Source organism: Aptenodytes patagonicus, chromosome 19 (assembly GCF_965638725.1).
Source record: "Aptenodytes patagonicus chromosome 19, bAptPat1.pri.cur, whole genome shotgun sequence".
Classification (NCBI taxonomy): domain Eukaryota; kingdom Metazoa; phylum Chordata; class Aves; order Sphenisciformes; family Spheniscidae; genus Aptenodytes; species Aptenodytes patagonicus.
In genome coordinates, this window is record NC_134967.1 from 4814010 (window position 1) to 4827135 (window position 13126).

Below are 13126 nucleotides of genomic sequence, written 5' to 3' on the forward strand. Positions count from 1 at the left end.
TCCAGCTGTAATGGGTATGATTGTGCATGGGCAGAGCAGTAGAGCAAAACCAGCCACTGAACACAGAGTAGAGACGTGAACTGTGAATTTTTAACGAATGCGCCAAAGTGACAAATGCCAAGAGCGGTTACGTTTGGGATCTTGCATGGGTTAGAGCTTCACGATACATAATTGGATTTTATAGGTCAGTGTCCGACACTAGTGTTTGTCATGCTGCACCCTACCTTAACCATGGTCCGCTTTTTTCCAAAGTTGCAAGAATTTATTGTCGAAACATCTGTGTTTATGATGTTTCCTTCTCCTGTGGTTGACGTCTGAATTTTTAGAAAATCAGGAGCAAGAAAGATGTGCAACCTTAATGCTCTTTGTGTGACCCTACCGAAAGAGCCTTTTCCAGTAGAATTTGAAGTACTGGATCACACTTCAGAATTAGTTTGTTTAGAGTGACAGGATCGATAAGCAATGTTGCAAAGCTATTTTAAAGAGCGCTACTTCCTTTTTCTTTTCTGGTTGCCTAATTACTGCTGAACTTCTACAAACGGTAAGGAGTCTGTAATAGCTCTTTCTCAATATAGTGCCTTGTGCCTGAATTGAAAAGAATAAAAAGAATTCCGGCCAGTATGATCTCAACAGCTGATTTCTGTCTTAACAGACTTACGAGGATCAACACAGCAGTGAAGAGGAAGAGGAGGAAGAGGAAGAAGAAAGTGAAGATGGAGAAGAAGATGACATCACTAGCGCAGAGTCTGAAAGCAGCGAGGAGGAAGAGGGAGAGCAGGAGGAGGACCAACAGAATGTTAATAGACAGCAACAGCTGGAATGGGATGACTCTACCCTCAGTTATTGATTCTAGCTGTTCCCTTTGTCTTTATGGTTCTGCTCTAGAAGACTCGGCTGTAATACACTCCATTGCTACCAAGGATTCATGGTGGTTTTAAAAAAAAAAAACAAAAAAAAAAAATCATTCTGGCCAGTAGATTCAACCCACACACATCCCAGTGTTTGTGTTATGTCAGCTAGTTCCTGATGCTGTTTCTAGGATGGTAGTTAGCACCTCTTTTCCTTCAGCCATGCCTCAGTGACTGGATTTTTTTTTTACGCTATGTGAGGAACCACCTTGCACTTTTTCCTTCATGTCATCTCAGCTGTGACTCGACAGATCTGTAGCCATTGCACATGAATTTCTGAACTGTCTTTTTTTTTGCTCAGTGAAACAAACTTGGCTTTGTTCCTTTTTCTCTTTCTAAAAGATGCAAAGATTGCTTGTTGACAAAGGGTAAAGCTGCTCATTTCAGCCTGTTGATTTCTTTTAATTTTTTTCCCCAAATTAGTGCATGTGTAAAGTGGCAGAATGAGGTTAATATGTAGAAGATTAACAGACTTTTTAATATTTTGTAAATATATTGCAATTATGTAATTATGTCATTTGTGGTAGTGAAAACAGGGATTGGGGTTTAAAACATGCTAAAGTAAAAAATCATGAAGCATGAAATACTACAAGTCTCATACTACTGCAGCAGGAGCACGGGCACAGTTATCTAGTGTAGATGTTTCAGTAATACAGTGTCATTGGCCTTGACTGCCATGATGTTCGCTCATGCCCCACTCTGTTTTTTCTTTAATTTTTCTTTCCTTTTCTTTCATCTCCTTTATTTTTGCAGAGGGAATGGACAAGCTTGTGAGAAATGCTAAAGGCTTTAGGAACCTCTGCAGAGGTTCAGCTGCCCTGTGCAATACAGTTGTTTGTTTGGGGTTTTTCTTTTTTTTTTTTCCTTCCCCCCCCCCCCTCCAATTAAGTCTTGGCATAAGAGCTTGTAAGCTATTGGGAAAAAACACTACTTGGATGGTGGGCAAATCGGTGTGCTGCTGCTGTGGTGTGTTGCCACAGCTCCTGTTAATTACAGCGAGGCTGCCTGTGGTACAGCGGTGGTCTGCTCACGCTGCCGACAGGGCGGATTATTCCTTTAGTTGATTGATTTGTTACACTGGTAACTGAAGCTGGAAAGCCTGAGACCTGTGTACCTGTGCACCTTGGCTACCAGTCTACATGGCTAGGTATTTTGGGTTTTTTTGGCTGTTCAGTTTTTCTAATGTGGTAGTGGGAGGGTTTAGGGCATAGCTGGTCTCATTTCTATTAAACACACTCCTGCTCATTCCCTGTAGCCCCTTGTACAGTAACTTGGACCGTTGGTGTATTAAGCCTTTGTTTACACTTAGTAAGTGTGCTTTCCTGCTGGTGACAGCTATAGCATAAATTATCCAACCAGAAAACCTTGGGAATCACGTTAATATTATTCCAAGTCCAGATGATTTTTGGTTGTTTCTGATCAAAGTTCTCACTTGGAATTGCAAAGGACTTTTCTGAAGAAATAGCTGAAAGGTACGAAAAGCAAGTTATGACCCCGTGGTGGAGAGTGCTGGGTTTTTGGTAAGGCGGGTCTTGTTTATTTAACTTCATTTGGTCTTACGCAGAGCCTTGAATAATGAATGTCTGCTCTACTTGATTTTTACCTTTGGGGGTGGATTAAAAAGAGTAACTTGTTTTGCTTGTAACAGGAGACTAGGACTCCCTTCACTCCTCAGCACGGTAAGCAAAGTTCCCGGTTTTGATCTTGTATGCAGTCTGCCTGTGTTCCAGGTGCGCAGACCACGCGTGTCCTAGCAGGCTGGTTAGTGGCTGACGGTACACAGCAGGGAAATGTTGCTCCGGGTAAGCGTGCTGGAGGAGCAACAAGCAAGCCCCAAAGGGTGGGGCACGAAGGGTCACAATTCAAAGAGTTACAAGCTAAAGATTGATCCAAAAGTTGCTATAGTTTTGATTTTCCGAGCAGACCTATTCTCACCTAGTGACGTGTGTAATGGGATCTAATGGTGGGTTTTATCTGGGGTAACGCTTGACTGTGGAGTGCCTTTTACAATAGTAGATGGACCTGGAAGCAGGGAAGAGAACCCACAAAACTAGCTTACCGTTTTTTGGGGTTGTTTTTTTTTTTTTTTAATGTAAAATTTTAGATTTCTAAAATGGGGAAATGGTTTTGACTACTTACGTGGTAATATAACTGCTAGTTTTAAGTAAACTGGGAAACTTTTAACTTATGTCTGACAGTTGTCCTGTGTTAATGTGTAGAAGACTTATCCTTCCATATACTGTTGCTGTAGCTGCTGTATTTTAGACCAAAACTGATCATGACTTAATAATGGTAATACTGAAAGGTTGTAAACGTCCTGATGCAGTTTGTAGCCACTGTGGGTATAACTTTTCAGATGTGTATATTGGTAACAGGTCAGTTTGGAAAGTCTATAAGCTACAATAAATTTCTGGTTCTAAAGGTTGTTTGCATTTATTTCTTACTGAATGGAACAAGGTTGAACCAAGTTACATTAACTGTGTGTTAATTGCCTCTGCTGGTGGCAGTAGAAGAGTTTTGTTTTCGTTGATCTCTCAAGCATAGAAAAGACTTCGGCCGCGTTGTGTACAATTTATCAATCTTTTATTTTTTGACTTACAAAACATGTACCTAAAGCAACTGAAAAGTTAAACATGTAAACATTCTCTTCTTGCAGAACCATGGTTTGGCTTAAAAAAATACTTCTTTTTTCAAAGGCAACAGAATAAGCACGATCAGTTTATACAGAGTTAAAAAAAATAATCACAGAAACATCTCTAAATAAATAGAAGTAGAAAGGGGTATCACTTTTGAGCATATTTATAAAATCAGAAGGTACTTATTTATATAGTGAAATGTAATATTTTTGAAAGTGATTTAAGTTTCAATCTTCAGTACAATTCAACTTGCTGAAAACTATCAGGCGAGCTGCTGCTTTGTAGATTTGGAGTCAAAGGCTCTTTGCTGACCCGATACAGCCGTCAGCCTCTCATTCAAGATGCTATTCCAGTGGTGTACAAGGAAGAAGGTCCGCTTGATGACTCTGATATTTTTACTTCTTGTAGGTAAGTCAATTTTCTAGACTAAGTAACCTCTCTGTGCTGGATTGAGAAACACCTTTGGAATTGCTCAGTTCTTGCAGCTTACGCTGATACAATTTTGGTTTATTGCACTCCTAAAGTTGAAGGACAGATGACGTCAGCACTGCTGCTTTGTACTTCTGGAAAACTAGGGCCCGAGTGTTCTGGAAACACTACCAAAGCAACGGCTGAAGGTATGAACTGCTGCGAGCCTGCAAACCAAGTACCTAAGAGTGACTAAGGAAACTACCAGGCGAGACTGCCTCGCTGCAGTAGGACAGGCAGGATCCTGGATTATCAGTTTGTGGCCGTGTCAGAGAATTGCTTTTACGCTTACGTGTGTGGTATGTTTCTTCCCTTCCACAAGAATGTACAAGCCACTGATGAGGTTGTTGTGGTTTCAAGTGCATCTCAGCTTGCACATGGCCTGATATTTTTGCATACTTTCTGCTCTGTAAATTAGTTTAATAAGGAAGGCAATAGCAATATTTATCTGTTCTCTAAAATGGAGCAAAGTTGTGTGGCCACAGGGAACTCTGCAAGCAAGCAGAGTCTGGGCATGCCACCCCAAGGGAGGAAACACGGGGAGGTCAGAAACGTCTGCCTCTCCCGACTGAGGGAGCAGTGAGTTAGATGTGTGCAGTACTGTTTTCTCACTGATTAGCATGCAAAGAGCTCTAAATCCTGCAGTATTTTCTTCTAATATCAAAACAACTGTTACGAGGTTGCGTGTTGGGCTGCTGTTCCCCTTTTTGCATTTCTTATTTAGTACTTCGGCAGGATCCCTGCCAACCTTACTTTATTCCATGATTGTGGCAAGTTTTCTCTATATCCCATTAAGCTTGGGTGCAGAATGCTTGGTCTCCACCAATGTGGCTCTTACAAAAACCTCGAAGAATTACAAAAGATGGCATCAAGTTGTTAGAAGACAACAGTGGAACCTTGTAAATGCATCATCCTAGAGGGCAGGTGACACGAAGGTTTGATGCACAAGGTGCTTACCGGGCATTGTGTGCGTTAGTCCTGCATATTAACTGGGAAGTAGCATCACGTGAGCTGTTTTTCCAGGGGAAAAAAAATAAGGTAAGCAACACCGTCATCAGATGGTGTACACAGCAGCGTCTTGCTGTGAAAGCAAGCGCAGACTTGCTGTCAGTTGTAGAGCAGCTGACACGTGGTAGTCTGCTACCCCATGGAAATGTTTGCCTTTGTCCAAGTCCTTAATGGATTCTATTTTTTTTAATTGGATGTAAGAGATCCAAGCATCCATCCTCCTACTTCCAATTTAAATTGTGACACCCAGCACCCTCCTAGCCTGTGAAGCATGAGGCTATATAATCTGGCACGGGAAAGGAGAATTGTAATGCTTAAAACAGCTAAAAAAAAAAAAAGGCTGATGATTTACTCTTGTAATTTGTTGACCAGTTCAGTTCCATACTACTGTACTTCTAATTGCAAATACGGATTCACTGTTTTAAGATCTAATTTGAAACCCGAGACCACTATCTGCTGTTCAGGTCAAGAAAACCGCGAGGAGTATTCTAGACTGAGGAGAACCACATCCGTGACAGTAATTTATAGCACGTTGCAGAGAGCTCATCTTTCACCGAGGACAATGCTCCAAGACAACAGCAGGAAGTTTCTTTAGGCTAATCGCTAGAAGCAGCACCAGTCCTAGAGTGCTGGCTCCAGTCGAGATGGTGGTTTGTTTCCTGCAGGTCAGTTTGTACACTTTTATCTGCTGCTGTTTTCCTAGTGTTATGGTCAAATGCATAGTTAGAGAAGATAGGAAGCTAGCTTTCAGTTCTAGCTAAGGAGGGTCTGTAACAGAGAAAGTACAGCAAAAAAAATTACCTGCTGCAAACATACTTTCAGTATTACTTATTATTAAACAATATGCTGAAGAACTGTTACAGAGAAATGTGTTACTAAGTAATATCTGGATCACTTGGAAGGGTACATGCTGTTCTAGCTTCAAATATTCTGGCCACTTCTCGGTCACGTACAGTATCGTTTGAAAGGTGTGGAAAAATGGGATCTCCAAGGGTTATATAAAGTTAAAATGAGTTGTCTTCTATATCACTGCTTCTTCTAGTAACTGGTGCTCTATGAGAGGCAACCTGGTTTATATTAAAATATACAAAACAGTATAGAACAGACTTCATAGCATAACATCTTTTATGAAAAGAAACAGTACTTTAAATCAAAATTTAAATTAGCAACAGCGTAACACTAGATCATCATCTCCTAGCATCTGTTTGTATGTAAAGGTAATGAGGGAAGGGGGTTATTAAAGGTGCTTCATATTCCATTCACTGACCAAACCTAGTATTACCTACTACTAGTCATTTCTAGTTAGGGTAGAAGTTACTTTTTTAAGGCAGTGTTAACTTAGCTGTGCAGCTGGTGAAGAACAAATATATTTGAACCTGTCCTCTTTAAAAAAAAAAAAGAGTGGACTTACTTAAACAGCCAGTATAGGGCAGCATTCTTTTAATTTTAAAGTACAGAGGTACCTGATTTTAAAGTATTAAAAAGAGCCAAAAGTCAGGAATGAGTTGTACCTATGTGCTGGATGCAAAAACACTATCAAATCAAATTTATCCCATGACAGGGAAGATTTATTAGGAATAAACAGGCCAGTTCAGTCACTGTCCTAAACTTGCTGGTTTTGTGGGGATTTTAAACCAGACATGGAAGCTAAATTTACATGAGAGAGTAGTCCATCATTTGGCAATATATGCATCTCTCGTCACCTGAGAAACAGGATCTGAAATGCCTGTATTTTTTTCACCTACATAAGAGTAAGTAAGGGTTTAAAAACCAGTTCTGTGAGTAAAAGAAAATCGCTCAACCTAGTTAAAGGCATACAAATTAAATACAGGAGTTAGCTTCAGGGGTGTCTTGAAAATTAGACTATGCTAGTCTTTAAAAGGCAGCAATGATAGCACCTCCATAGGAACCTGATGGTGTGGAGAACACGGGGAAATGAACGGGATCACCCCAGGGAACCGCTAAAGGAAGCAGGTACTAACCACGCTACTCCACCTATCTTCCAGCATGAGCCCATAGGCTGCAGCCTGCTTGATGCACCGCGCTATGCTCGTGTGAGGCACTGAGCGGTAGCAGCGGCTCCTGTTCATCGGTCCCTGTGCAACACCAGTGCTCGGAACCGCTCACCAGGTGAGGACACTAGCTGGAGACAAAAATATGACACGAGTAGAAGTACGTGATTGATTACAGCACCTTGTGGGAGATGGGACAGATTCTGCTTGGGGAGGAGACGGAGGCAGCGGTGAGAACAGGAGGAGGCTGGAGTAGACAGTTTGTCCTGACTCAGGTACCGGCACAGATGACCACAGCTTACTCTTTGGCTGAACCCCCATACAGACACACAGTCTTTGCACACCAGCTCTAACAACAGACAAGGAGTCGCGTACCACGGTTGAGAAGAGGAAGAGTGTGGAAAGGAACAGGGAATACATTTGGAAGAAGATGAGAGTTGAGATGCAACTTACTCCACGTAAGTGTTTCAGTGTTAAACCCGCTCATCTGGCACTCCTCTATCCTTGCACAGGAAGGCAGACTGGCCAAATAACTTTGGCACCATTCTGTGCCTTCTGTCCCAGCTGACACTGGAACGAGAGTGCTGCATCCCAGGGATTGCGGAGGTGTAGGCCAGTGCCCTGCCTGCGCGTGTTACAGGGAAACCAGGTGGCAAACGAGCTCTAATGCACCCCAGCAGGAGGCACACGTAGCAACCAATGTTACATGCCAATTTTGAAAATGCAGTTCTTGCTGTTTTCAGGCTTAAAACCAGAATAAACGCAGAAATCCTGGAATTGCTTGAGGCGCAACTAAAGTCTGACTTAGGAAAGCAAACAAAAATACCTAACCCATTGGCCAATCCAAGCCTGTTCTTGTGGCACCAGTTTTTTTGACAGCAATAGCTGGGTTCCAGTTCAGTTTCCGAACACTTTGGCGTCTGTAGCAGAGAGAAAGTAACATGACAGCATGGATATTTTTACCCTGTCACAATGCAGAGTAAAACAATTTGTCCACGTCAGCTTCAGTGGTGATTTAAGCTGACCTACCTTGGTGTACACTGAAACAGGGTAGGAGGAGCAATCACGTGGTGAAGTTACCATCTCTGAGCTGTAATGGTGGGGACCTAGAAGATGGGCTATAGTATAAGAGCTACAGGGATAGTAGGTTCTCAGTGTTCAGCTAAATTTTCAAGAAAATAGAAATAGACACATTAACACGCTGGAAGGATGTTACAACTGCCTGAACTCTTCCATTAGAAGATGTATTTGAAGCTTAACAAGTTCTTAAGGATACAGTACATCTACCTACCTTTCACTGTATGCAGTAATTTTATTGCCTCATGTCTCTCCCTTGTCCCCCAAAGATCTACAGCAGACATGATTATGCGGCTGATGACAGTCCAACAATTTTTCAGTCATGCAGAAATGTCTGACCTCGGAATGCAGGTGCAGGGTCTTCAACACAGCAACATTCATCAGTCTTTAAAAACCTGTCTACAACCGCTGGACTCAGTGCGGGTATTACATTCTCTTGGAGCAAGTGTGCAGGCTGATGTTGCTCTACTGTCTGTTATCTTTGGATACGTTGTGCGCCAGCCAGTTCACTTTGGTTTTCCAGCTCTCTCGCAGGGCTTCATTAAACTTCAGTCTGAAGTGCTTCAGTGCCTCCTCATCTGTTTTCCCAAGAGCTAGGGAATCCTGAAGGTAAGAGGCAGAAATCTGTGTAGCCTCACTGAAAGCACAACTGAAGAATTAACTGCTCAACTACTAAGATGTTTACTCACTAAGAAACTACTCCATTGAAAGGAGCACCAAGTAGGAAACGAGTAGCCGTTAGTTGTTTTAAATAGTTACTGTAGTCGCACAAGGTTTTTTCATTCTGATAAATACATGCATCCTACTCTTACGTTGGGAGCAGGGAAACAGTAGGGTTTTTAGTGCCCTTGTACAAAGCTACTGTCTTTCAGTTGGCCTGGGCTAGGTGGTTATAACTGAAGAGGCGAGCTGGGAACAGAAAATGATACGCAACCGAAGAGCTCCGTCTCCTTCCCTGCAAGCGGCTGTACACGGTACCTACTGCTTTTGTGCTGAAGAATGTGAAGTTATTTCCCGAGCACCCGTATCTGGCATTTCTGACGTCCTGCACATGGAAGTTGGACATCCACTCATGATTTTTGGAGATCATTTACTTCAAATAATATGCCCTTCCACACTGAACTCCTCCTCGCTGAGCTACACGATCAGGTATTTGGTTTTAAGCGTATCTGGGCTCTGCTTTTCTTACCTTTAGATACTGAATGTCTTTAGAGCAGCTGAGTTCTGGCAGGCCAGCAGCTTTCATCAGTGCAAACAAGTGCAGGAAGAGAAGACCATGGCGCCTCAGGATCATATAGGCTTTTTCACAGTAACCCCTGAACCTGTTCAGAAAGGAAGATGAGACAAAGGAATGAAGACTGCAAGCTACACCATTTTATACAGCAAGACTACATATGAGTCTGAACCCCGCTGTCTGCGTTGATGACTACCATGCTCTTTCACCTTCTCTAACAGGTAGATAATGATTTATTTTCTTTCATGTGGAAGAATCTTTTCATATCTTTGGTGGAAATACATTCTGAAAATTCAGAGCCCAAAAAGCTTAAGTCAAGTTTAACTGCTGACACTTACCTTTCAAACTTCTCATTGTTGTTAGTTTTTCCTTGCTGGATGACATGCACAAAGTCGTAGGTTAAGATGAAAGGAACTCGTTCTCTATTAATACCAAATTTAGTCTTGAAGTTCCCCAAAAAGTGACCAAAATCAATATGGAACAGCTGAAAATAAGGAAGAAAAAAAATTGTTTTCAGAATAGTATCTATTTTAGCTGATCAGTGTCGAGTTCTCTTCACAGTTACTGTATTCAAAAGGTACTGACCATAGGATTTCGGGAGGGAGAAAAATGACCTCTCCCATGGCACTCCTTTGGGAAAAGAGGCAATATTTACTTGCCAAGATACTCCCTAGCGTAATTAGACGTTGGATAGGACAGAAAAGGTACTTACCTCTTCAATACTTGGTATATCTGAAGAAATTTCTGGTTTTTGTAAAGCCTTAGTGTGTCACTAGTAGAAGCAGAAAGAGAACTAAAATGGGCACCCTACCAGGGCAGTCTGCAGTCCCAGACAGTGCGTGGAAAGATGTCCTGTTTTCAAGTTGCTATAAAATATTACTTGCTCAGGTAAGGCTTCCCCCCCCCCCCTTTTTTTTTTTTAAATACCAAGCACAGCAAAGTCGTTGCACCACTAGTGCAGCGATGGGAAGGAGGATCATGTGCAGAACCTTGCACACTATGGCAATTTTGCAGAGCCGCTGTAAACCCTGGATGTGCAAAACCCAAGGCTGTATACCGCAGGGCATCAGCTCCCTCAAGTGGACAAGTAACCGAGTGGCCTCTGCTCTGCAGAAACAGTTTTGTAAGCTCCCTGCCCAGCATTTTTTTTTCTTTTTTTTTTTTAAATGGGGAGAAGAGGCAGTCCTAGGTAAGGGCTGCTGCAAGTCACAGCCCAGGGAGGGAGGTCAGTGTCTCGTTAACAAATGACACCGTGTCTCTGTCCCTGCTGTGACCCCAGAACAAAGTGTCCTGGTTTCCGACGCTGTACCAGCTGCTAGGAAGAAAACTGATTCTATCCCAGCCGAAACCAGGACACAAAGGCACTACGAGGTGTCTTTGACCACGACTGCTTGATTTAGGGAAATAAGATGTAGAGGAGTGGGATGCTACACAGAAACAGTGCAGGCAGGCAGCTGCGCGTACCTGAGAGCTACGAGTCCCAAAACATCAGCAGCCAATTTCTTACTTTCAAATATTAACTAGCTGACTTCACTGGACCTGCAGGAACTAGCACAGAGTTGTTTTAGGCTTTGTAGAATTCACAATTAAGTAAGAAAGATAGCTTAGACTTCCCCCTTTACCAAAATATTACTGATGTAGTTCAGTACGTGTCCTGTTAGCAAAGGGATTTTCTTTTTCCTAGTTTTGCCCTTTGTCTTCCAAACAGTGTATGAGAAGATAAGATACAAACTCTGGTAGCTATTCTTGTGGAATAGAGGAGTAAAGGAATCAGTACAGGTATCAATGTGAAATTAAAACTATGCTGATCACTTGCATTCATTTGGGGGGGGGAACAACACCAACACAACAAACATTTTTTTCCAGGAGGAAGACTACAAATATATCAGCTTGGGTAAGTAACTGAGGATCTTACCTAGCAACTACAAGCAATTTGTGACTCTGCTGAAGCCAAGTAAGTCTTCAGACTGATAAGTACAGTGCTTGAGTTTGCATCTGCAGACAATTTTAGGTCTGAGAGGTATGAATTGCTCCACCGTAATTTCAAAGTGGGTATTAACAGCGGCAGCTGATGGCAGTGATGCTTACAGAATTGTAATTCAAATTATAAAACTGTATTTACCCTCTTAATGATAGAAGCTATTGAGAATATTTGTCCAGTCTGCCTCTCGGCTGGAAGGTGAGGTACATTCCTTAGCCGTAAGATTGCACTGGGATGTATCTGTCCATTGCTAAGTAGCTTTCATGCCCCTCTTCCAGTATTCAACAGCAGCAGTGAATCCCCATACCTGTCCAGTTTCCCGGATCATGATGTTATCACTGTGCCGGTCACCTATCCCCAGCACGTATGTTGCCACGCAGTACCCAGCACAAGAAAGAGTGAACTCCTCTATAGCTTGTTCTAACGCGTCACTAAAGAGGGTAAGAAAAACATTGAAAGAAAATTTTACTTTGAACACCTGTACTTCACCACCGGGAAAGTTGTTTTTATGGCTTCCCCCACACAAACCTGCAGGAGAAGGTAAGGGAATCGCATGTTTGAATTTCTTTAGCGCTCTCCAGAGGCAGTACTCCCATCCGTGTTTTACAAAAACTAGCTGTAATAACAACTGTCTGTAACTGGAGAGGTCCAGATAAGATGGTGTCCACAATTCAATGAAAATGGTTTAGTCTCAACTAAATTAACTCATTTCTAGATCTCCACAGATCCAAAAGACGAAGTGGGCTCCTAGAATGACTCCTGTTGGTTCCCTGTAATTTGGTGCCCCGCTACATCAGAGTAGCGCTGCCGATATATTGCTGCTGTCTGTGTCTGTATCTAATAAAACCCCAAGCTACACAGCTTTTGTGCTGCTTTCTTTTTTCACCTCCCAGTTTTGGCATTACTCCTTCTGCCCCTTTTCCAGCTGCTGCCATGCTGTCTATCTCTGGAGAAAGTAACGGGACCGACGGGAAGATCAAGGTTTGGATCCAGCCTGTGGACAGTGCTACCTTAAGCTATCAAAGATCAAAAAAGCTTGCAAACAGTAACCCAGATGCCTCCATTTCTGCTCAAGACCCATACAGATCCACATGATGCTTCCAGTGTGCCAGGCAGTGAAGCAGCCATAGATACTTGTGGGACAGCTTGGAAATATGCATAACTGAAGGAAAAAAATGGAGTAAAGCAGAAGAAATGCCTCCAGATGGAAGGAAGCAGTAAAGCAGCACTGAGCAAAAGGTAAGCCCACTTACCCTGGGTTCTTGGATTTTAGCCAGTTCAGCAGTGCATCCTTGTTGAAGGCTGCAGTGGCCACCATGTTGCTCTTGTTCAGCTGGATGTTGGCAATGGTGTCTGAATGCATGACTACTTCTATCAGTCCAGTCTTGTCTCCTGTGGAGAGGCAGCCATAAGGGGTCATCCTGCAGAGATGAAAGAAACCCTTCCACTGAAATCTTGCCCAGAACTGGGTTGCGTTGACTTTTAACCTTTCCCTTGTCTGCCGTATCTACTCCATACCTACTCTGTATTTCTACTCCTCAGTACCACAAAACCTGACTAGCTGCTCATAGAATACTAGACAGACCCATCGGGGACAAAATAAGCTTGCAGACAAAATGGCCTCACCACACGTGATTTATCACTGCAGTAGGACAGCTGCGTGCACATTACTCACCTCAGGTCCAGGCCCTCCTGCTTCCACAGGATGTCCATCAACTGGATCATCTGCAGAGTCAGCATGTCCTGACGAAGATCTGTGCAGCGTTACAAAGGAAAAAAGGGTCCTAAGTACCTCCCATTCT

General features: G+C 42.7%; 2 protein-coding genes across 11 annotated transcripts in view; one reads left to right on the forward strand and one right to left on the reverse strand.

Annotated features, from left to right (window-relative positions):
- Nucleotides 1-3329, forward strand: part of CLSTN1 (calsyntenin 1) — a 40802-nt gene extending 37473 nt beyond the window's left edge. For all 4 annotated transcript variants that reach the window (XM_076356114.1, XM_076356117.1, XM_076356115.1 and 1 more), the window contains one exon: nt 653-3329. In XM_076356114.1, the coding sequence (XP_076212229.1) occupies nt 653-847 (195 nt within the window). In that variant the 3' untranslated portion in view covers nt 848-3329. The remainder of the gene's footprint in view (nt 1-652) is intronic.
- A 4991-nt stretch (nt 3330-8320) lies between these two features.
- The window catches only part of PIK3CD (phosphatidylinositol-4,5-bisphosphate 3-kinase catalytic subunit delta), a 55832-nt gene continuing 51026 nt past the window's right edge, over nt 8321-13126 (reverse strand). For 6 of the 7 annotated variants that reach the window (XM_076356110.1, XM_076356109.1, XM_076356112.1 and 3 more), the window contains 6 exons: nt 13000-13078; nt 12578-12745; nt 11632-11755; nt 9682-9827; nt 9299-9431; nt 8321-8712 (listed from right to left, as the gene is read on the reverse strand). In XM_076356110.1, the coding sequence (XP_076212225.1) occupies nt 8575-8712; nt 9299-9431; nt 9682-9827; nt 11632-11755; nt 12578-12745; nt 13000-13078 (788 nt within the window). In that variant the 3' untranslated portion in view covers nt 8321-8574. Of the gene's footprint in view, nt 8713-9298; nt 9432-9681; nt 9828-11631; nt 11756-12577; nt 12746-12999; nt 13079-13126 lie in introns of those variants that run through there. The other variant, XM_076356113.1, reaches the window with a different exon arrangement.